Source organism: Tachypleus tridentatus, chromosome 4 (genome assembly GCF_004210375.1).
Source record: "Tachypleus tridentatus isolate NWPU-2018 chromosome 4, ASM421037v1, whole genome shotgun sequence".
Taxonomy (NCBI): domain Eukaryota; kingdom Metazoa; phylum Arthropoda; class Merostomata; order Xiphosura; family Limulidae; genus Tachypleus; species Tachypleus tridentatus.
Window position 1 is genome coordinate 10,502,041 of NC_134828.1, and position 26,219 is coordinate 10,528,259.

The 26,219-nt window shown below is 37.1% G+C and overlaps 1 protein-coding gene across 1 annotated transcript; it reads left to right on the plus strand.

Moving 5' to 3' along the window:
* The first annotated feature begins 1,722 nt into the window (after positions 1-1,722).
* On the plus strand, positions 1,723-26,219 carry LOC143248556 (uncharacterized). The gene is made up of 2 exons (XM_076496990.1): positions 1,723-2,436; positions 24,795-26,219. Exons 1-2 carry the CDS (start codon positions 2,122-2,124, stop codon positions 25,977-25,979), a joined length of 1,500 nt encoding a protein of 499 aa, XP_076353105.1. The 5' UTR covers positions 1,723-2,121; the 3' UTR covers positions 25,980-26,219.

A 26,219-nucleotide genomic window follows, 5' to 3' on the forward strand; every position in this document is an offset into this window, starting at 1 on the left:
ACATTGCCTTTCAACGTAAATAAATTCAACAGCACGTTTCAGACTAGCATCTCTTTTCTTTATCGACGGATTTATCAGACCCTCATGATTCTGAATTATTCACAACCCACTGATATCACGATATATATCAGTCCTGAAAACTCAGCTACGATTCAAGCTTGTATTTTTATTCACACCTTCAATATCTAGTGGTATTCCAGTTTACACCAGTCCTGCTAGCCCATCAATGACTCAAGCTTGTTCATTTATTCAGACCCTCATGATTCAGTGCTATTCTCAAGCATACCACTCCTGCTAGCCCTTCTATGGCTCAAGCCTGTTCGTTTATTCAGACCCTCAAGATTCAGTGATATTCCTAAATATAACAGTCCTGCTAGCCCTTCTATGGCTCAAGCCTGTACATTTATTCAGACCCTCAAGATTCAGCGATATTCCTCAATATAACAGTCCTGCTAGCCCTTCTATGGCTCAAGCCTGTTCATTTATTCAGACCCTCATGATTCAGTGCTATTCTCAAGCATACCACTCCTGCTAGCCCTTCTATGGCTCAAGCCTGTTCGTTTATTCAGACCCTCAAGATTCAGTGATATTCCTAAATATAACAGTCCTGCTAGCCCTTCTATGGCTCAAGCCTGTACATTTATTCAGACCCTCAAGATTCAGCGATATTCCTCAATATAACAGTCCTGCTAGCCCTTCTATGGCTCAAGCCTGTTCATTTATTCAGACCCTCATGATTCAGTGCTATTCTCAAGCATACCACTTCTGCTAGCCCTTCTATGGCTCAAGCCTGTTCGTTTATTCAGACCCTCAAGATTCAGTGATATTCCTAAATATAACAGTCCTGCTAGCCCTTCTATGGCTCAAGCCTGTACATTTATTCAGACCCTCAAGATTCAGCGATATTCTCAATATAACAGTCCTGCTAGCCCTTCTATGGCTCAAGCCTGTTCATTTATTCAGACCCTCAAGATTCAGCGATATTCCTCAATATAACAGTCCTGCTAGCCCTTCTATGGTTTAAGCCTGTTCAATTATTCAGACCCTCAAGATTCAGTGATATTCCTAAATATAACAGTCCTGCTAGCCCTTCTATGGCTCAAGCCTGTTCATTTATTCAGACCCTCAAGATTCAGCGATATTCCTCAATATAACAGTCCTGCTAGCCCTTCTATGGTTTAAGCCTGTTCAATTATTCAGACCCTCAAGATTCAGTGATATTCCTAAATATAACAGTCCTGCTAGCCCTTCTATGGCTCAAACCTGTTCATTTAAAGAATGAGATTCAATCAACAGAAATCTCAGGAATCTCCGTAGCTCCTACTCAGTGTTTATTTGACTTCGGTGCTTTAACTGGAGGGTTGTACCTTTCAAACTAGATGCAAGTTTCTAATTTCATTAATGTAAAGTTTGAAACAACGCAATGACCTATCTGTGGCCACCAAGAGTCTGCAGTCCCAAATGTCTCTGTTGTCTTCAAGCTCACAGCGGAGCCAGTGGGGGAAACATAAGTAGAGACTAATTGATTTCTTTGTTTTAATTAAACGTTAAATATATGTTGAAAGCCTTTTTAACATTACACGTAACCATATGAAAGTGTGGAAAACTATATTCTCAGCTCAAATAACATGCTTTTGTCGAAATATAAAATGCCATAAGCTCATTGGCTGCGGTGTGCGTTTGGAAACGGGACAAACGTAAACATTGTCACATCTTAAGTATTGTTGCTATGGTTGATCAATGAATACACGTGGGCTAGACCTGTACCACTACTACTTTGGCTGCGCACAGAGTGGAATAGAACCACCAAGTGTTTGTTGTTGCCGAGCCTGTTTCGTGGTAACGACTTTTTCAAGATGTGAGAAAGTACGGGAGAGGTAACATAGGCTACAGATAACACTACTTGCGTATCTAAAGTATTTAAATAATACTTTGGGTCTTAACAAGGACAGTGGTTGCTGTTTAATTTCTGGATAAGACAGTTAAGAATTCTTACTTTATCATAAAGTCTCAAAACTCGTTAATTCAGTTTTGTTTCTTTGTTTGTTTAAACGTTTCTTTGCTATTAATATTTACAAGCTGGCGATCAGATATCACTTATTAGATCCCGTGGTCGACACAATGGCGGCCTTTGGAGGGGTCAACCGGACCCCAGGACAGTACGCTCTGTTCGAAGCAATTAAAAACAAGCGTTATCGGCAAGCTTTGCTATTGGTTGAAGCCGGAGTTGACGTGAACAGTCGTAATGAGCGTGGTCAAACACCACTGATTTGCACGTCCATCTATGTGGAAGACTGTAAGAATCGTTCTAAACTGGACAGACTTTTTCTGGACGCAGGAGCCGACCCCAATTTTCAAGACTGGCAAGGACTCACGGCTCTCATGCACGGATGTATCAGAGGTCAAACGGATGTAGTTCTAATGCTATTGGATAACGTAAGTCTCGGTAAAATTTCATAAACTGCTTATTTGAAAAACTGATAAAAAATTCAAACAAACAAATACTTTTTTTTATTTAGCAAAGAGTTGTCAAGATAACTGATTTAATGTCTCAATTAAGCTTGGATTTTTTACGGAGTAATTCGCACAGCAGAATTCCATGGTTCGAACCCATTTACCACCAAACTAATTTGTGTTGAGCACATTCCAGCAGTAGTATGTTATAAGAGTGACAGTGAAATCTTACTACTCAGTCTGGCAAGAGTAGACGGTGAATGTTGTTGACTAGCTGCCTTCCTTCTAGTGTATCTCTTCGAAATTAGAGACGGATAGCGCAGATAACTCTCGTAACCATGCGCAAAATCCAAGAAAGAAATAAACCCAGAATAATTTGAATCACATTCTCAGAAAATCGAAATCTAAAACCGAAAAAGATCGATTTATTTTTCATACAAATTAAGTGAAAGGAATGGTTAAACGTCAGTTTCAGAGGTTCTCAGGTAATTGTAATATTTCAGTTGCTTCTTTTCCGATTAAAATAATACAAATTCTATAATAAAAATGCAAACCATCACCAACAACAAACGGTTACTATTCACCCACCTATCATTTGTATTTGTTAACACGTTACGTTGGTTTGTTTTTTTAGTTTCGTGCAAAGCTACACAAAGGCTATCAAGCAGTGTAAGACTGGAGGGAAGGCAACTAGTCATCACCACCCACCGCCAACTCTTGGGCTACTCTTTTACCAACGAATAGTGGGGTTCACCGTGACCCCACCATAACGTCCCACGGCTGAGATGACGAGCATGTTTTGTGAGACGGGTATTCGAACCCGCAACCCTCAGATTACGAGTCGAGTGCTTTAACCAGCTCGCCATGCCGGGCCGTCCACTTTAAATTGCTTGTGCCTGTTAAAGTAAAGGTTACTAAAGCTTCAAACAAACCTAAATTTATATTAGTAGTGATTTATGCAAATATACATATTGAAGCAGTTAGTAATGTCACCATAGAGGGCGCAACCAGACAGATGAAAAAAATATTTTTTCCCTCCAAAAACTTCAAAAATAGATGGTAATCTCTATGAACGTTAGTATTTTGAACATAAATAATACAAAGACCCTTTAGTGACAAAAATAAAACTGCATACAGTCAATAAAGCATCCAATAAAAAATGTATGTAAAGGTATGACAACAAAATATGGAATAGGGAAGAACGCATAGAGAAATATTCAATAAGATGAGAATAAATATATAAAACAATGAATATTGGTAACGTAGTACTTACCAGACAGAGGGGTGGTTGGTAGTAAAGTGGAGTCTATTGTAAGCTCGCTTATTGGAACTAATACTTAAATGTAGTCTACTGAAAATTCATTAACTGTAAGTGACTTTTAATACCAGAAATTAAGATTTAACTTTAGCATCATGAGTGTAACACAGTATAAACCGAGGTTTCAAGTTAGCATCATGAGTATAACACAGTGTAAACCGAGGTTTCAAGTTAGCATCATGAGTGTAACACAGTATAAACCGAGGTTTCAAGTTAGCATCATTATTGTGATACAGTTCGAACAGAGGTTTCAAGATGACATCATTATTGTGATACAGTTCGAACCGAGGTTTCAAGTTAGCATCATGAGTATAACACAGTATAAACCGAGGTTTCAAGTTAGCATCATGAGTGTAACACAGTATAAACCGAGGTTTCAAGTTAGCATCATTATTGTGATACAGTTTGAACAGAGGTTTCAAGTTAGCATCATGAGTGTAACACAGTATAAACCGAGGTTTCAAGTTTGCATCATTATTGTGATACAGTTCGAACAGAGGTTTCAAGTTGACATCATTATTGTGATACAGTTCGAACCGAGGTTTCAAGTTAGCATAATTATTGTGATACAGTTCGAACCGAGGTTTCAAGTTAGCATCATGAGTGTAACACAGTATAAACCGAGGTTTCAAGTTACGTCATTATTGTGATACAGTTCGAACCAAGTGTCAAGTTGACACCATGAAAGTAACGTAGTATAAGTTGAAGTTTTAAGTTAGCATCTTCGGTATAATACAGCAGAAACCAAGGTTTCATATTAGCATTATATTATAACAGAGCAGTGACCGAGTAACTCAGCATATAAATGTAACACTTTAGTGTTTGTTTGTTTGATTTTTGAATTTCGTGCACAGCTACTCAAGGGCTATCTGCGCTAGCCATCCTTAATTTAGCAGTGTAAGACCTAGAGGGAGGCAGCTAGTCATCACCACCCACTACTAACTCTTGGGCTACCTTTTACAAACAAATAGTGGGGTTGACCGTCACATTATAACGCTCCCACGGCTGAAAGGGGCGAGCATGTATAGTGCGACCGGCATTCGAACCCGCAACCCTCGGATTACGAGTCGAACGCCTTAACCCACCTGGCCATGCTGGGCCTAGTTTCCAGTGTATATCATAGAAATTTCACTGTTCGAAATTGATACTTAATACCAGTATTTTGTAGCTTTGCTGACTGGAACTGGTACTTGATATCAATATTTTGTTACTTCGCTGACTGGAACTGGTACTTAATACCGGTATTTTGTAGCTTCCCTGACTGAAACTGGTACTTAATATCAATATTTTGTTACTTCGCTGACTGGAAGTGATGCTTAATACCAGTATTTTGTAGCTTCACTGATTGGAACTGGTACTTAATATCAATATTTTGTTACTTCGCTGACTGGAAGTGATGCTTGATACCAGTATTTTGTAGCTTCACTGACTGGAACTGGTACTTAATATCAATATTTTGTAGCTTCCCTGACTGAAACTGGTACTTAATATCAATATTTTGTTACTTCGCTGACTGGAAGTGATGCTTAATACCAGTATTTTGTAGCTTCACTGATTGGAACTGGTACTTAATATCAATATTTTCTTACTTCGCTGACTGGAAGTGATGCTTAATACCAGTATTTTGTAGCTTCACTGACTGGAACTGGTACTTAATATCAATATTTTGTTACTTCGCTGACTGGAAGTGATGCTTAATACCAGTATTTTGTAGCTTCACTGACTGGAAGTGATGCTTAATACAAGTATTTTGGAGCTTCACTGACTGGAACTGGTACTTAATACCAGTATTTTGTAGCTTTGCTGACTGGAACTGATACTTGGTATCAATATTTTGTTAATTCGCTGACTGGAAGTGATGCTTAATACCAGTATTTTGTAGCTTCATTGACTGGAACTGGTACTTGATATCGATATTTTGTTACTTCGCTGACTAGAAGTGATGCTTAATACCAGTATTTTATAGCTTCACTAACTGGAGGTGATACTTAATACCAGTATTTTGTTACTTCGCTGACTGGAAGTGATGCTTAATACCAGTATTTTATAGCTTCACTAACTGGAAGTGATACTTAATATCAATATTTTGTTACTTTGCTGACTGGAAGTGATGCTTAATACCAGTATTTTGTAGCTTCACTAACTGGAAGTGATACTTAATACCAGTATTTTGTAGCTTTGCTGACTGGAACTGACACTTGGTATCAATATTTTGTTACTTCGCTGACTGGAAGTGAGGCTTAATACCAGTATTTTGTAGCTTCACTGACTGGAAGTGATGCTTAATACCAGTATTTTGTAGCTTCACTGACTGAAAGTGATGCTTAATACCAGTATTTTGTAGCTTCACTGACTGGAAGTGGTACTTAATACCAGTATTTTGTAGCTTCGCTGACTGGAACTGGTACTTGATATCAATATTTTATTACTTCGCTGACTGGAACTGGTACGTAATATCAATATTTTGTTACTTCGCTGACTGGAAGTGATGCTTAATTCCAGTATTTTGTAGCTTCACTGACTGGAAGTGATGCTTAATACCAGTATTTTGTAGCTTCACTGACTGGAAGTGATGCTTAATACCAGTATTTTGTAGCTTCACTGACTGGAACTGGTACTTAATACCAGTATTTTGTAGCTTTGCTGACTGGAACTGATACTTGATATCAATATTTTGTTACATCGCTGACTGGAACTGGTACTTAATACCAGTATTTTGTAGCTTCAATGACTGGAACTGGTACTTAATACCAGTATTTTGTAGCTTTGCTGACTGAAACTGGTACTTAATATCAATATTTTGTTACTTCGCTGACTGGAAGTGATGCTTAATACCAGTATTTTGTAGCTTCACTGATTGGAACTGGTACTTAATATCAATATTTTGTTACTTCGCTGACTGGAAGTGATGCTTAATACCAGTATTTTGTAGCTTCATTGACTGGAACTGGTACTTAATATCAATATTTTGTTACTTCGCTGACTGGAAGTGATGCTTAATACCAGTATTTTATAGCTTCACTGACTGGAAGTGATACTTAATACCAGTATTTTGTTACTTCGCTGACTGGAAGTGATGCTTAATACCAGTATTTTATAGCTTCACTAACTGGAAGTGATACTTAATACCAGTATTTTGTTACTTCGCTGACTGGAAGTGATGCTTAATACCAGTATTTTGTAGCTTCACTGACCTGAACTGGTACTTAATATCAATATTTTGTTACTTTGCTGACTGGAAGTGATGCTTAATACCAGTATTTTGTAGCTTCACTGACTGGAAGTGATGCTTAATACAAGTATTTTGGAGCTTCACTGACTGGAACTGGTACTTAATACCAGTATTTTGTAGCTTTGCTGACTGGAACTGACACTTGGTATCAATATTTTGTTACTTCGCTGACTGCAAGTGATGCTTAATACCAGTATTTTGTAGCTTTACTGACTGGAACTGGTACTTAATACCAGTATTTTGTAGCTTTGCTGACTGGAACTGATACTTGATATCAATATTTTGTTACTTCGCTGACTGGAACTGGTACTTAATACCAGTATTTTGTAGCTTCACTGACTGGAACTGGTACTTAATACCAGTATTTTGTAGCTTTGCTGACTGAAACTGGTACTTAATATCAATATTTTGTTACTTCGCTGACTGGAAGTGATGCTTAATACCAGTATTTTGTAGCTTCACTGATTGGAACTGGTACTTAATATCAATATTTTGTTACTTCGCTGACTGGAAGTGATGCGTAATACCAGTATTTTGTAGCTTCACTGACTGGAACTGGTACTTAATATCAATATTTTGTTACTTCGCTGACTGGAAGTGATGCTTAATACCAGTATTTTATAGCTTCACTGACTGGAAGTGATACTTAATACCAGTATTTTGTTACTTCGCTTACTGGAAGTGATGCTTAATACCAGTATTTTATAGCTTCACTAACTGGAAGTGATACTTAATACCAGTATTTTGTTACTTCGCTGACTGGAAGTGATGCTTAATACCAGTATTTTGTAGCTTCACTGACCTGAACTGGTACTTAATATCAATATTTTTTTACTTTGCTGACTGGAAGTGATGCTTAATACCAGTATTTTGTAGCTTCACTGACTGGAAGTGATGCTTAATACAAGTATTTTGGAGCTTCACTGACTGGAACTGGTACTTAATACCAGTATTTTGTAGCTTTGCTGACTGGAACTGACACTTGGTATCAATATTTTGTTCCTTCGCTGACTGCAAGTGATGCTTAATACCAGTATTTTGTAGCTTTACTGACTGGAACTGGTACTTAATACCGGTATTTTGTAGCTTCACTGATTGGAACTGGTACTTAATATCAATATTTTGTTACTTCGCTGACTGGAAGTGATGCTTAATACAAGTATTTTGGAGCTTCACTGACTGGAACTGGTACTTAATACCAGTATTTTGTAGCTTTGCTGACTGGAACTGATACTTGGTATCAATATTTTGTTACTTCGCTGACTGGAAGTGATGCTTAATACCAGTATTTTGTAGCTTCACTGACTGGAAGTGATGCTTAATACCAGTATTTTGTAGCTTCACTGACTGAAAGTGATGCTTAATACCAGTATTTTGTAGCTTCACTGACTGGAAGTGGTACTTAATACCAGTATTTTGTAGCTTCGCTGACTGGAACTGGTACTTGATATCAATATTTTATTACTTCGCTGACTGGAACTGGTACGTAATATCAATATTTTGTTACTTCGCTGACTGGAAGTGATGCTTAATACCAGTATTTTGTAGCTTCACTGATTGGAACTGGTACTTAATATCAATATTTTGTTACTTTGCTGACTGGAAGTGATGCTTAATACAAGTATTTTGGAGCTTCACTGACTGGAACTGGTACTTAATACCAGTATTTTGTAGCTTTGCTGACTGGAACTGACACTTGGTATCAATATTTTGTTACTTCGCTGACTGCAAGTGATGCTTAATACCAGTATTTTGTAGCTTTACTGACTGGAACTGGTACTTAATACCGGTATTTTGTAGCTTCACTGATTGGAACTGGTACTTAATATCAATATTTTGTTACTTCGCTGACTGGAAGTGATGCTTAATACAAGTATTTTGGAGCTTCACTGACTGGAACTGGTACTTAATACCAGTATTTTGTAGCTTTGCTGACTGGAACTGATACTTGGTATCAATATTTTGTTACTTCGCTGACTGGAAGTGATGCTTAATACCAGTATTTTGTAGCTTCACTGACTGGAAGTGATGCTTAATACCAGTATTTTGTAGCTTCACTGACTGAAAGTGATGCTTAATACCAGTATTTTGTAGCTTCACTGACTGGAAGTGGTACTTAATACCAGTATTTTGTAGCTTCGCTGACTGGAAATGGTACTTGATATCAATATTTTATTACTTCGCTGACTGGAACTGGTACGTAATATCAATATTTTGTTACTTCGCTGACTGGAAGTGATGCTTAATACCAGTATTTTCTAGCTCAACTGACTGGAAGTGATGCTTAATACCAGTATTTTGTAGCTTCACTGACTGGAGGTGGTACTTAATATCAATATTTTGTTACTTCGCTGACTGGAAGTGATGCTTAATACCAGTATTTTGTAGCTTCACTGATTGGAACTGGTACTTAATATCAATATTTTGTTACTTCGCTGACTGGAAGTGATGCTTAATACAAGTATTTTGGAGCTTCACTGACTGGAACTGGTACTTAATACCAGTATTTTGTAGCTTTGCTGACTGGAACTGATACTTGGTATCAATATTTTGTTACTTCGCTGACTGGAAGTGATGCTTAATACCAGTATTTTGTAGCTTCAGTGACTGGAAGTGGTACTTAATATCAATATTTTATTACTTTGCTGACTGGAAGTGATGCTTAATACCAGTATTTTGTAGCTTCACTGACTGGAAGTGATGCTTAATACCAGTATTTTGTAGCTTCACTGACTGGAAGTGATGCTTAATACCAGTATTTTGTAGCTTCACTGACTGGAAGTGATTCTTAATACCAGTATTTTGTAGCTTCACTGACTGGAAGTGATGCTTAATACCAGTATTTTGTAGCTTCACTGACTGGAAGTGATGCTTAATACCAGTATTTTGTAGCTTCACTGACTGGAAGTGGTACTTAATATCAATATTTTGTTACTTCGCTGACTGGAAGTGATGCTTAATACCAGTATTTTGTAGCTTCACTGACTGGAACTGGTACTTAATACCAGTATTTTGTAGCTTTACTGACTGGAACTGGTACTTAATATCAATATTTTGTTACTTCGCTCACTGGAAGTGGTACTTAATACCAGTATTTTGTAGCTTCGCTGACTGGAACTGATACTTGGTATCAATATTTTGTTACTTCGCTGACTGGAAGTGATGCTTAATACCAGTATTTTGTAGCTTCAGTGACTGGAAGTGGTACTTAATATCAATATTTTATTACTTTGCTGACTGGAAGTGATGCTTAATACCAGTATTTTGTAGCTTCACTGACTGGAAGTGATGCTTAATACCAGTATTTTGTAGCTTTGCTGACTGGAGTTGATACTTGATATCAATATTTTGTTACTTCGCTGACTGGAACTGGTGCTTAATACCAGTAATTTGTAGCTTCACTGACCTGAACTGGTACTTAATATCAATATTTTGTTACTTTGCTGACTGAACTGGTACTTAATACCAGTATTTTGTAGCTTTGCTGACTGGAACTGGTACTTAATATCAATATTTTGTTACTTTGCTGACTGGAAATGATACTTATTACCAGTATTTTGTTACTTCGCTGACTGAACTGGTACTTAATATCAATATTTTGTTATTTCGCTGACTGGAAGTGATACTTAATACCAGTATTTTGTAGCTTTACTGACTGGAACTGGTACTTAATATCAATATTTTGTTACTTCGCTCACTGGAAGTGGTACTTAATACCAGTATTTTGTAGCTTCGCTGACTGGAACTGGTACTTAATATCAATATTTTGTTACTTTGCTGACTGGAAGTGATACTTAATACCAGTATTTTGTTACTTTGCTGACTGAACTGGTACTTAATATCAATATTTTGTTACTTCGCTGACTGGAAGTGATGCTTAATACCAGTATTTTGTTACTTCGCTGACTGGAACTGGTACCTAATATCAATGTTTTGTAATTTCACTGACTGGAACTGGTACTTAATACCGGTGTCTTGTAGCTTCACTGACTGGAACTGGTACTTAATACCAGTATTTTGTAGCTTCGCTGACTGGAACTGGTCCATGATATCAATATTTTGTTACTTCACTGACTGGAAGTGATGCTTAATACCAGTATTTTGTAGCTTCACTGACTGAAAGTGATGCTTAATACAAGTATTTTGTAGCTTCACTGACTGGAAGTGGTACTTAATACCAGTATTTTGTAGCTTCGCTGACTGGAACTGGTACTTGATATCAATATTTTATTACTTCGCTGACTGGAACTGGTACGTAATATCAATATTTTGTTACTTCGCTGACTGGAAGTGATGCTTATTACCAGTATTTTGTAGCTTCGCTGACTGGAAGTGATGCTTAATACCAGTATTTTGTAGCTTCGCTGACTGGAACTGGTACTTGATATCAATATTTTATTACTTCGCTGACTGGAACTGGTACGTAATATCAATATTTTGTTACTTCGCTGACTGGAAGTGATGCTTAATACCAGTATTTTGTTACTTCGCTGACTGGAAGTGATTCTTAATACCAGTATTTTGTAGCTTCACTGACTGGAAGTGATGCTTAATACCAGTATTTTGTAGCTTCACTGACTGGAAGTGATGCTTAATACCAGTATTTTGTAGCTTCACTGACTGGAAGTGGTACTTAATATCAATATTTTGTTACTTCGCTGACTGGAAGTGATGCTTAATACCAGTATTTTGTAGCTTCACTGACTGGAACTGGTACTTAATACCAGTATTTTGTAGCTTTACTGACTGGAACTGGTACTTAATATCAATATTTTGTTACTTCGCTCACTGGAAGTGGTACTTAATACCAGTATTTTGTAGCTTTGCTGACTGGAACTGATACTTGGTATCAATATTTTGTTACTTCGCTGACTGGAAGTGATGCTTAATACCAGTATTTTGTAGCTTCAGTGACTGGAAGTGGTACTTAATATCAATATTTTATTACTTTGCTGACTGGAAGTGATGCTTAATACCAGTATTTTGTAGCTTCACTGACTGGAAGTGATGCTTAATACCAGTATTTTGTAGCTTTGCTGACTGGAGTTGATACTTGGTATCAATATTTTGTTACTTCGCTGACTGGAAGTGATGCTTAATACCAGTATTTTGTAGCTTCAGTGACTGGAAGTGGTACTTAATACCAGTATTTTGTAGCTTCGCTGACTGGAACTGATACTTGGTATCAATATTTTGTAGCTTCGCTGACTGGAAGTGATGCTTAATACCAGTATTTTGTAGCTTCGCTGACTGGAACTGGTACTTAATATCGATATTTTGTTACTTCGCTGACTGGAAGTGATGCTTAATACCAGTATTTTGTAGCTTTAGTGTTTTTTCTTGTGTAATAAAAGAATGTTAACTGAAAGCTACTGCAGAGCAAATCTCCAGTGTTGGGACAAGTCTCACACTGAACAGTGTATTAGTTCGATGTTCATACAAGCTGCTATAGCATATCCTTAGATAAAATATAAAGGGATTTTAAAAAGTAAGCTAAACCTAACTGTAACAACACGTTCTTGGTGAGTTATATATTACACTTACCATTTATTTCCGTTTTTGTTTTTTTTTGCTTTCATTCTTAACAGATGGATTACTCGAATTTGTAGCTCGTGAGAATGACAAGTAAAAGTGCTGGACACTATATTTTTAATGTTGTTACTTAAATGGTAACTAGAGGGAGCTGTAAATCTTAGTAACAACATTTCAAATCAAAAGGTTCAATAAGATAGACCTAGAACATTTAGGAAGCTGTAAGAAAATGACTTATTATAGTAAATTAGAAGTTACCATATAAATATAATGCAGTTGTGTAGTGTGAAGAGTGTGATTCAAGATAGAGTGTGATCCAGTTAAGTTTCTTAACTGCCATAGTTACTTTGTACAAGTAAGTCAATTTGTTTTCACCTTAACGTAATTTGTTACATAGGCCTACAGCAGTTTTCGGCAGCGTTCAGTTTTACAGTTAACTACAAACTATAAAGGAAATAATTTAATATCGTTACGTGGACTGAACTTTGAATTATTTTCACCAAATAAAATATAAACGGATTTATCAACGAAAGAACTAAGCTACAACAAAAGCTTTAATTTACTTTTTCATATAAAGGAGTACATCGGGAGCTAACACTGATATGGAATATTTTATATAGTGAAAAGGCAAAGTAAGGGTTAGCAAATAGTTGTTAAATTCGCCTCTTCTTAAAGATGAATTTTCAACAAATTTAATAATTCCCTTAGAAATTGTACTTTGGGTAGGTATAATTCCTGTGTGGTTGCCATATTTTTAAACACTTTAGTTTTTGAGTAAAAAATGAAACAAAATATGCGGGTCCTCAAACTCAAGTTCCTCTCGGTCGTCCGGCTGTTTCCGTGACGTTTTACAACTATGACGTAATAGTTGCTAAACACGCTTCGCGCCTTTCATTTTGTTCCTTTCAGTGCTGGTGTTTTATGTAAATCTATCGGTGCTTTTATCGGAGTACATACTTTGTGAGACTATTTTTTGTCTTGATATTACTACTTTATGTTTGTTTTATGATAACATGGTTTACTGCGTTGTTTATGGTTGTAAAAACGGTTCGGCATCGGGGAAAAGCTTCTTTTCGTTTCCGTGCAAGGAGAAGGAACCGGCAAGGTGGCGATAGTGGGTGCGGATGGTCAATAGGAAGAACTGGACTCCTTCACACCATGCAAAGCTTTGTCAAGATCACTTTGAACGCTCACGTTTTATGTCGGATCCCACTGTTTTGGATTCCGTGGGTTTCAAGCCAGGCAGGTTGAGACTAAAAAAACCATCGGCAGTAGACAGGATCGTCCCCACATCATGTTACGAATCATAAATACCTGGTACAATGATTATGGAAGGGCCATAGTTACCATAGTCGGCAAAGTATAAACAAATAAAACCCGGTCTGTGATACCAATAATTTATAAACACCAGACAGGTTTCGAGATGCTTAAAATTGCACGTGAAATAATACAGACCATATTTGTCGTTATGACTTAGGCTTACCATTCTTCCACTGGAGGTATGACCGACTCGCAACCGGCCTGGCACTATCAGTATCACTCACAGTTCCGCTACTCTCGCTCGTGGTACTGTCCTCATCACTAGAACTTGTCAGATCTGTGTCAAAAGTAAGTGTTCTAGGTTCGTTCAGAGTAGGTTCGAATTGATATGGCGCTACTCAACACTGTTCAGAACACAAAGTCAAAACAGACTCCGCCTCTGTTTCTCCGTATGCACTGGCCATGTTTATTTACATTCAACGCGCTGGCGTTGGCGGTTTGTTTGGCAACTATTACGTCACAGTACTTTTTCTAGCGGCAAACGTAAAAACTAAAACGTTCGATTTGCCGCTCGAAAAGGGCTCTTTCTGCACCAAGTTCTATGTTTCATTTATTAGTATATATTTTTTATAAAAAAATGTGAACCTGCAAAATTAATCAGTATGAGTAGTTCTTTTGACTGCAAAGTTTTCTTTTTTTTGTAAAATTCACCTTTAAACTCTTGTAAACTGTTTCCCTTCATCAATACTGCTGGTAACTCATACCATAAGTCATTTAAGAAAATAAACACCATCGAGATCCTTGCCTCTATTTCCTAAATCTTAAACTTGTGTCCTACAGTTTCTTAATGAAGTACTAATAACATAAAATGTCTTTAACCCTCCCTATAGGAGTCTAATGGAGAGAACACCCGATTCTCATTGCAGGTTCTTGGTTTTAATTCCATCACCAGACATGCTCACCCTTTCAGGAATAGGGCGGTATAATATTATGGTCAGTCCCACTGTTCGTTGGTAGAAAGATGTTCAAAAGTTAGTGGAAGGTGGTGTTGACTAAATGCTTTCCTTTTGGTCTCTCACTTCAAAGTTAGGGACGGCGAGCACAGATAGCCTTCAAGAGGCTTTTCAAGAAATTCGACAACAACAAAACAAAAGAACGTTTTCATTATAAAATAACACTTTCAAACATGGTATTTTCCTAGTAACTCTCTGAACCGTTTTCAATAAGTCAATATCGTTTTTAGCATAAGCAAACCAAAATTGTACACGTAATTTTAAGTAAGACATAACTAGTTTTCAGCTGTACGCAGTAAGCCTAATAAACATCCTACTAGTAACAGAGCACCCCCCCTCGATGGCTTAAGAAACTTATCCACAACTATGCCAGGATCTTTTTCTTCAGTCACGCTATTCAGGGGATTTCCATACACATTAAAGGTGTGAACCAACTTGTGATAATCAAATGCGTTTTCTTCTACTCACTATAATTAAAATTTGTTTGTCAAGTACCTGTCCAACTTTTTAACTGAATCAAAACTTAATGTGTGATCTCAACACCTTCAGTATACGGTTTAACAAACTATACTAATTATCTTCTTGACAGTACGGCTCACTGGTAAACCTGAGGACTTATGAAGCTAAATGTTGGGTTTCAACACTCGTGTTGGGCAGAGCAGATATAATCCATCGTTTAACTTTATGGTGAACACTAAGGAAGCAAAATTATAAACATATAATTAATGTAAATCAGAAAAGAAATAAACAGTAATTATCAATATGTGATTAATGTAAATGGACAAAGCTACATGATAAGAAACATACAAGTCTTCCATCAAGTCACCCTATAACCCAAGTAACTAATATTTTACCCTAGTTCTTATGGATGTAGTTTTCTTCGCTAATATTTTGTGTGGCACCTTATCGAAACGTTTGAGAATCTAGTTACACTAAGTCCTTACTTTTTCTGTTATCCAGGTAACAAGAAAGGTATTCAAAAAATGTAGAAGTAAAAAATATAATGAGGCAAAATTTGATGAATCCGAGTTTTTATTTAAATATATTGTAGTTCACTAAGTGATTTGTGTAGAACTTCTTTTATCAGATTCTCTAGAATTTTCCCACTACAGAAATAAATCTGATTTTTTAATTTCCAGGACAACTTTTATCGTCAGCTTTAAAAATATGAGTAATATTGGTGTAAGCCTCCAACCTTGAGGAACCTGCCAACCTGCCAAAAATAAAACAGGAAGAGTCGTATATCTTAACTGTGGAGTTAGGCCACAGAGGCTCAATGTACTGGACCAGTTTTCAGTTGTTTTGGGCAGATCAGATATTAGTTTCAGTACCTCTAAACGTGATAAATGTAGATCTTTTGCTCGTCAAACCAAAGACTACCATACAACATGTAGATAACCCACTCAGAATCTTATGTTACAAAGTGTCCTGCACATTAAATCCACATTTTAAAAACCAAGTCTTTAATCGGTAAAGATCGTGATTTATTTGATTTTATAGTGAATTCCCAACGAATTCGACTCACTGAAAATGTGTTTTCCTTCTTAATGTCCTCTGATCATCAATCTCTAATTCTGTCCAGATCTGACATCTGATTGTTTGTTTGTTTTGGAATTTCGCACAAAGCTACTCGAGGGCTATCTGTGCTAGCCGTCCCTAATTTAGCAGTGTAAGACTAGAGGGAAGGCAGCTAGTCATCACCACCCACCGCCAATTCTTGGGCTACTCTTTTACCAACGAAAAGTGGGATTGACCGTCACATTATAACGCCCCCACGGCTGACAGGGCGAGCATGTTTGTCGCGACTCGGGCGCGAACCCGCGACCCTCAGATTACGAAGCGCACGCCTTAACGCGCTAGGCCATGCCAGGCCCCTGACATCTGAAACCTGTTGTTTTTTTTGTAAATCTAAAGGCGGTAACCAATTTTACTCATTACGAACTGATTCACTCAGCTGGTTGTTTGGTATTTCCCAGTACAGAGGAAATCTCTGAAAGCGTTAAGTTGACTTCAATGACGTCACTGCTGTTGATTATCTAGGAAGACAGTTGTTTATTTATCCTTTGTATAGTGTTTCCACTACAAATATTGCGTGCACGTACTACGTATACACTGTATGTAACACTACTATATGTACTGTGTTACCTGTGCTATATATATATAACACTTACTGTTACTAAACATACTGCGTAACCTGTACTATACATATTGTGTTACCTGTACTACACTATTGTGTTATAAGTACTATAAATATTGTGGTAAATGTACGTTACATCTTGTGTTCTGTGCATAATACGTATTGTATTGTATCTACTGTGTTAGATGTACTGTGCACATTTACGGCATAATATTTCGAACTGCTCTGCTACGGCTGCTAGGCCCGGCATGGCCAAGCGTGTTGAGGCGTGCGACTCGTAATCTGAGGGTCACGGGTTCGCATACCTGTCGCGCCAAACATGCTCGCCCTGTCAGCCGTGGGGGCGTTATAATGTGACGGTCAATCCCACTATTCGTTGGTAAAAGAGTAGCCCAAGAGTTGGCGGTGGGTGATGATGACTAGCTGAATTACACTACTAAATTAGAGACGGCTAGCACAGATAGCCCTCGAGTAGCTTTGTGCGAAATTCAAAAACTAACAAACTACGGCTGCTCTTTTTCATCCATTGTTATACGTGTGTACAGGGCCAGTTACAAGTGGAACCAAAGTGGACATTTGGCCTGGGCCGTGATGTCAAAGAGAGCCTCAAACTTAGACGCTTGTTATGTTTTTGCATTTAAGTTTTGCGACTTTTTTTTTTGCGCCTCCCAATCAGACCAAAATATGACACATTCAGCTTACAGTTGCAAATGAAATATACAGATAATGTTTCAATTTTCATTTGGGCTAATTATTCTCTTATTTTGTTTTTATTTGTCATCAATTTCACTGGGTCAGCCCCCCAGTGACACAGCGGTATGTCTGCGGACTTATACTGCTAGAAACCGGATTTTGATACTCCTGGTGGGCAGAGCACAGATAGCCCTTTGTGTAGCTTTGAACATAACAAAGACGTCCCCCGCTGGTGCAGCTGTAAGTGTACGGATTTAGAACGCTAAAATCAGTGGTTCTACTTTTCTCGGTGGACTCAGCAGATAGCCCGATGTGGCTTTTCTATGAAGACACGTATAACAAAGAAACAAAAAAATTCTAGCCAGGGGCTTCAAAAGATAAAAATGACCCGAACCTCTCTGAACCTCTGAAAAGGCATGATCTTATGTATAGTTATACATAACATGAATATTGGTAATAAACATTATTGGGTATTTTTCCCCACCCTCCAAAGAAATTGTTGGTTCCTGATTCTTCTATCTATAACCTTCCCTTTAACCCGAGGGAAAAACATCGTCCAATCATCAAGATTATTACAGTTTAAATTTAATATTCCTTTTATGTAACACTAAGAGTACAGTAGCTACATAATTCCACATCGGAATTAGAAGGTTAGGAAAATTACCAATATATTATCTTCTAAAGTTTGAAGAGTTTGGTTTGTTTTGAATTTCGCACAAAGTTACACGAGGGCTATCTGCGCTAGCCGTCCCTAATTTAGCAGTGTAAGACTACAGAGAGAAGGCAGATAGTCATCACCACCCACCGCCAACTCTTGGGCTACTCTTTTACCAACGAACAGTGGGATTATAACGACCCACGGCTGAAAGGGCGAGCATGTTTGGTGTGACGGGGATTCGAACCTGCGACCCTCGAATTAAGAGTCGAACGCCTAAAACCCACCTGACTATGCCGGACCTAAAATCTGAAGAGAAAAATAAATACATGTAAAGGATTGGTCTTCTCTTTGCCTTCAACGAAAACCTTTCTAGCAGAATCCTTTCAGGACCCAATCTCTATTCTCACATTGTATTTTAACACACTTAAAAACGAAAAAATAACACATTGGTTGTTTTATCATTATCACCTTATTGTTTCTAATAAAAAATTACTTTTTAAACGAAATTCTTATCTTTCCAATAGTTGGGTAAATTATCCCATCCCAATTTAAACTTACGACTTATCACATTTTCTCTCATGTCTGTTTTTGTAAGCCAGTTAGGTTTGGTCTTCTTCTTATATTAAAAGCGATAATAGTAACCATTTCTGTCACGATAGGTCAGAGGTTAAGAATTTGGGTAGAGTTATTTTAATAGCTTAAGTTTCTTAAATCGTCTTTCTCAATGACAGAAAGATGAAACCATCATCACGAACAATTACATCCCACGGTCCAGCATGGCCAGGTGGTCAAGGCACTCAACTCGTAAAACTAGCTCCCTTCCCTCTGGTCTTACACCTCACACATTGACGCCTTTTGAACTTTAGCCTTGGATGTCTTATAAAATCATGTTTCCTTTATTATTTTTTATTTTAAAATAATGAATTGTTGATCTTTGTTCGCGCAGATACCAAATTTTTTTTTGTAATTTTTATTTATCTAAAGTTTTCTGGGCCTTTCGTGGATTTAACCTGTAAATGGTAAGAAAAGTACGTCTCTTCTACTGTCAGTAGAGCGGAGCTAAATATGTGGCTGACGAATGATTAAGTTGTTTTACTGAAAAGACGTTTGAGAATCAATAGGCCTGTATCCATGGAAACCGTAGTGTAAACTATTGTGTTTTGACGTGTACACAAGACCACAGCTGGTTGTGTTGCCTTAGTGTGGCTGCACGACAACAATAAGAGAAATACTGACCTAGATTGATAAACGTAGAGGGTGTAGGTGGGGAAGACGCTGACTCTAATAAACCCATTATTTAAACATAATTAACTTACATATGTTTCTTCAACTCGTACGAGAACAGAGAATAATCCTCATAAACTTTACAAAAACAGGGTCGTATGGACAACGAATGCCTTTAACGACAATGAAACATACAAAAGCACCATATCATTCTTGTAGAAGTGGTCACCCCACTAGAAATGATCCATCTCTATATATATATAGAAATGGTCCACTCACATCTATTAAAACACCCAGTCGTCTCTGTATAATTAGTCCACTCACATTTATTAAAACACCCAGTCCGTCTCTGTAAAAGTAGTCCACTCTTTCCAACTGAAACATATAATAAAAAACCCGGTCATCCCTCTGGAAGTGGTCCACATATCCTAAAACACCAGTGGTGCGTTCAGAAGTGGTCCACTCTTATGTACTAAAACACCCAGTCGTGCGTCTATAAGCGGTCCATTCACATCTATTAAAACACCCAGCCGTCACCCTAGAAGTGGTCCACTCTCATCTATTAAAACACCCAGCCGTCACTCTAGAAGTGGTCCCCTCTCATCTACTAAAACACTCAGTCGTCCTTTTTATAAATGTTTGTCTTTCAGTTCTCCCATAAACAGTCAGTGTTTGTTCTAACACAAACATGGACTTCTTCCTTTCCATTTGGTCACCTTTCTGTTCTAAAACAAACACCCAGTTGTCTCAGTGTAAGACATTATACAGATCAGCTACAAATATAGTAAGCATCGTTTCCGTTACTCAGCTACTTCAAGTTTCCTTGTAAAGAAAGTTCAGGTTTAACGATTGAGAGTTCTAAGATTATGAAATGCCCCCAAAATAGAACTGTATAATATTACACTATTAATTCTTTTATTGTATGTCTCTTATTCTCTGTGGATTTTTAGTTAGATTTATGCCCCCTCCCTCAGTGGCACAGAGGCATGTCTGCGGACTTAAAACACTAAAAACCGGTTTTCGCTATCCGTGGTAAGCAGAGCACAGATGGTCCATTATATACCTTTATACTGAAAACTACAAAAGATGACATTTAAAGGTTCTTGCTCTAATGAAAGGGAATTTCAGACTAAAACATTTGAGAAACTTTTGTCTTTAAGATTTTACGGGTTCGGTAAATAGCTTAGTTTATATAACAAAATGTCCTTTCACCTGTAGAATAAATATATATTCGAAACTTTCCGCATTTTTATGAAGCGTTATATTTTGAAAATTATGTGGTATCCCAGTTTTTTTATTCTTTCACAGCATAGCGACGAGAGATAAACCAGTTAAACTGAATTATTAATTAACGTTTCAAATTGTGCACATTTTCTCAAAATGGCGTCTTCTTTGTGTTTGATAACAACTACGACAAAGTGCCCTATGAACAAATCTGACCAGTTTTTCATCAGGTCTATATGACATTGACTTAACAGGCATGAACAGCTAGTATTTATATCAGCATATAACGGATATTTCCAGGAAGCGGTTATTGACAAACACGTACTCAGATGTCTGAAACTTTATGGTCAAAATTTTACTTTTAGAAGGTTACGTTTTGTTAATGACCTAGTTTGTTTGTTTTTTGTTTCTTTTTCTTTCGGGTTGTTATGACAACCAGCTTGAACACGAAACTCGTAACAAGTTGCATATTCATTATATAGCTATTTCCATGATTTAGGGTTCGTTGTTTAGGTGGTTTTACTTAGAAAGAACATGTGCGTATAAACAGAGAACTATTTAGAGTTGGTCAATACGATCACGCTACATAAGCAGGATTTCTATGAAAGTCAAGGAGAGAAGTGGTCTTCTGGGGGATGCAGCATACACATAATGTACACATTAATTATGTCGGATATTTTGCCCCCCCCTCGTATATTTTGGTCTCAAATCCCGCCCATGATGACGTATAAGTGTGTGTGTAATTACGAGTTTAAACAATTGTGAGTTGTATTCAGTGGTGTACATAAACTTATGAAGGCCCTGAAGCAAGGATATTCCATTCATCCTTTATCCCCGTAACCCAATCTCATTAGTAATACGTTAGTAAAATAATATGTGAAATTATTAAATATACTACCGATTGTTTCGTGTAATATTATGGTGCACGTGTGAACTGTGGCTCCTTTAGCTGTTGACTTACAAGGACCTCAAAGGCTGGGGCGCCAGTTATTTTTATAGGTGGGTCTATCACAAATTGTAACTGTGCATCAGACGAGCATGTGAATCTCAAAATGTTTCAGTTTTATGTATCTTAAAAGTGTGTCTTTCATAACCTGGGACTGAGTTGAGTCAGGCTGACTGACAAGATCACGTAAGACCAAAAATAAACCACAAAACGACAACATACGATAACCTGAACATTTCGTTCTTAAGGTGCTAATGACGTTTCTTTTGAGTTTATAACAATTCATGTAATTACCGCTCGTATTCAGTGCTCGATCAATAAATCTCCCAGGGGTATTAAAATAATTAGAGTATAACGACACCTTTATATAAATATATCATATTGGGGGGTGGGAGTGGGGGAAGGCAGATTTATGCTCTACCACTACAGAATTTCATTCGTTACAATTATAGCCGGTATATCACATGTACTTTGTAGTAGTGAACTTTAAAAATCTGTCTTAGTACGAGTTCAAAGTTTTGTAGTTTTTAATTTCCATCTTTATTTCGAAATAGACAGTTCCTACCATAAAAATCCGGCAGGTTTCGTCTTTCCAACAGGCTATCAAGTTGTTTTCGATTGAGAGCGACTACCTGATTGCAACACATTACTATTTTTAAAATTAATATTCGAGTTAGGTACGATGCTTGTCCGCCTAGCGGCAGACTCCGTAAATAAAAAATCGTTGAATTTAAAAATATATTTCATACTTTAATAACGATTATAATATTAATACATATCAGGTGAGTATACAAAATCTATATGACAAGATATTACGCAATTGGTTATTTTCTCCAATATGCAAGCACAAGTAATTTTATTTTTTCAAGTATAAACCACCGTTTGAAAAATATAACAGCGTTTTAGTATAAATTCACGAAACCATTTCAACCTAAAGATTTTTTAAGCTGTTGAACAAATTCAAAGTATACACTAACACCGAAGCTTTTTTCACACTGTCGATGAAAAGTTGTTGTTGAAAAGTTGAGAGAATGAACCAAAAGCTGACCTTCTTGTATTGTTGAAAAGTTGAGAGAATGAACCAAAAGCTGACCTTCTTGTATTGTTGAAAAGTTGAGAGAATGGACTAGAAGTCGACGCTTCTTGTATTGTTAAAAAGTTGAGAGAATGAACTAGAAGTCGACGCTTCTTGTATTGTTAAAAAGTTGAGAGAATGAACCAAAAGCTGACCTTCTTGTATTGTTGAAATGTTGAGAGAATGAACTAGAAGTCGACGCTTCTTGTATTGTTGAAAAGTTGAGAGAATGAACCAAAAGCTGACCTTCTTGTATTGTTGAAAAGTTGAGAGAATGAACCAAAAGCTGACCTTCTTGTATTGTTGAAAAGTTGAGAGAATGGACTAGAAGTCGACGCTTCTTGTATTGTTGAAAAGTTGAGAGAATGAACTAGAAATCGACGCTTCTTGTATTGTTAAAAAGTTGAGAGAATGAACCAAAAGCTGACCTTCTTGTATTGTTGAAATGTTGAGAGAATGAACTAGAAGTCGACGCTTCTTGTATTGTTGAAAAGTTGAGAGAATGAACCAAAAGCTGACCTTCTTGTATTGTTGAAATGTTGAGAGAATCAACTAGAAGTCGACGCTTTTTGTATTGTTGAAAAGTTGAGAGAATGAACCAAAAGCTGACCTTCTTGTATTGTTGAAATGTTGAGAGAATGAATTAGAAGTCGACGCTTCTTGTATTGTTGAAAAGTTGAGAGAATGCACCAAAAGCTGACCTTCTTGTATTGTTGAAATGTTGAGAGAATGAACTAGAAGTCGACGCTTCTTGTATTGTTGAAAAGTTGAGAGAATGAACCAAAAGCTGACCTTCTTGTATTGTTGAAAAGTTGAGAAAATGAACTAGAAGTCGACGCCTCTTGTATTGTTGAAAAGTTGAGAGAATGAACTAGAAGTCGACGCTTCTTGTATTGTTGAAAAGTTGAAAGAATGAACTAGAAGTCGACGCTTCTTGTATTGTTGAAAAGTTGAGAGAATGAACCAAAAGCTGACCTTCTTGTATTGTTGAAAAGTTGAGAGAATGAACCAAAAGCTGACCTTCTTGTATTGTTGAAAAGTTGAGAGAATGAACTAGAAGTCGACGCTTCTTGTATTGTTGAAAAGTTGAGAGAATGAACCAAAAGCTGACCTTTTTGTATTGTTGAAAAGTTGAGAGAATGAACCAAAAGCTGACCTTCTTGTATTGTTGAAAAGTTGAGAGAATGAACTAGAAGTCGACGCTTCTTGTATTGTTGAAAAATTGAGAGAATGAACTAGAAGTCGACGCTTCTTGTATTGTTAAAAGGGAGAATTTACTAAAAGTTGAAACATTTAAATTTATTTGTTGAAAAAGCTAAAAGTGTGAACTGGCGTTTCTTACATTGTTGAATAAGTTTAGAACGTGAACTAAAAACTGAAGTTTTGTACAGTAATGAACAAACTCAGATTACGAACTAAAACTCTGAGATTTCCCACTGTTTAACACATTTATAGTAGAAACTTGCGTTTCTTAAGTTACTCAAAGAGCTCATAGAATGAACTAAAAGCCAACGTTTCTTACACTGTCGAAAGTACTTAAAATTAACTTAAGATATTTTTATATATTATTAAAAATCAGAGAAGGAAATACAAGCTGGTGTTCCATGGAATAATGTAGAAGTTCTAAAAGTTACATAAAATACATGTATTAAGTTTCTTGTTCCGTTTTACTAATTCAGAATATTCTATAAAACTGTAATTTTTCACGAGGTCTGGTATGGTCTGGCGGTTGGGGCGTTCAAGTTGATATGTGCAGATTATGAGTTCGAATTCTGTCACCAAACATGCTCACCTTTCTAACCGTGAGGGCGTTATAAAAATACAGTCAATTTCACTTTTCGTTTTAAAAGTGTAACTCAAGAGTTGGTGCTGAATGGTGTTGACTGTCTATTCACCCTGTAGTAAATCATTACGGACTGCTTACAAAGTGAGCTAAAAGTTGAAGTTACTTGAAATCTTCTATTATAAGTATTATTGGAAAATCTTTCAAATGTAGAACAATCTTATTTTCCTTCTTTTAATTTTCAGGTCAAAACAGATCCAACAATAAAAGACATTGAGGGGAACACAGCTCTTATGTATGCGGCAGCGAATGGCCACGCAGATGTCATTTCTACATTTATTAATAGTTTCAAACACCTGAAAAAAGCTTTGGAGTTAGGTACCAAGAACAATGACGGATATACCGCTCTCCAGTTGGCCACAGAAAACGGTCATGACACTTGTATAAAACTACTAACAAAAGAAGTTGAGTCCCCCTCTAATACCTTTGTACTTTCTGCCGGAAGGACAGTGACAGTGACAAGCTTAACGGATAACGTGCAGGTAGATAATGGAAGCTTATTAGTAGATCAAACAGTTGTAGAGCCAACTATGACAGTTCAGGATTTAGATTCTGTTTCAGAAGGGACGTCTGACGCTACAATGTCTTCGGGACGAGATGCGTCTAACAGTTCCAAGTCACAGATTTCGATCAAATCGTGTACAGGTATTCCACAGCCCGAGTCTGTGAGTCCCAGTTATCCAACAAGAAAAGATTCAGTGAGAATAAATAATTCTTGCAATCTAAAATCTTCAAATGTGCCTGAGGATGAAACAAAGGTTTTAAAACAAACAACGGAAGAGTGCTCAGAACCCGATAACACATCTAATGACGAAATAAGTGAAAATTATTTGAAACTTGCGAGTGAATGGGCTAATGGTAATTCGGTAGAAGAGGCCAGGATGTCTGGTATGGAAAGTGATGAAATATCGAACCTTCCAAAAGACGAGAGTGGAGAATTTTCTAAATATCGGCCCGTAACAACAAAAGGTAGTATGTTGCCCTTCATCCCCCTACACATCACTGATCTTGACGCCTCTTTTGCTAGTACCATGAGCGAGCCGTGCGACTGGGATTTTGGAGTAAGATCCAGATCAAAGACGAAATCTCGCCAACAGGTAGCCAGTCGAAGCCTTTCTGAAGCTCGAGGATTGTTTGCCAACAACTTGAAACATTTAAAGGAAAACAACTTCAACAGCTCTGACAGAGTAAATGATCTCTTATCTAAGGATTCTCTTCCGCTGTCATCTAAATGTAACATGACCATATCTTCGGGAGCAATTTTTCCTGGACTGGGTGGAACAGCACCATCGTTTCGCGGAACTTCGAAAGAAGGAATACACTTTCCACCACTGCGGCCTGAACTGTCCAGTTACAAGCAGACTTTTTAAGACTTCGCCTACAACAGAAGAGGTTCCAGCTAGTGAAGAAACAGAATCTTTCCGAAAACACAAAACTTTAAAAACAAGCAGGATAAAGACTTGAACTTTCAAAATTCGCTCATAATTTATATCTTTTTTTCACAATAAAGTAATTCACTTGAAATTGTTAATTTAAAATATTTGGTATTCAATCGAAAATGTTCTTAACAAAGTTGTCTGTGTTTTTTTTCTATATGTTTTGATCATTTA

Bases quoted from the DNA above. Each gene is read 5' to 3' on its own strand.
- LOC143248556 (XM_076496990.1), top strand. From the start codon at position 2,122: ATGGCGGCCTTTGGAGGGGTCAACCGGACCCCAGGACAGTACGCTCTG. The intron at 2,437-24,794 runs GTAAGTCTCGGT...TTTAATTTTCAG, and splicing joins TTCTAATGCTATTGGATAAC to GTCAAAACAGATCCAACAAT.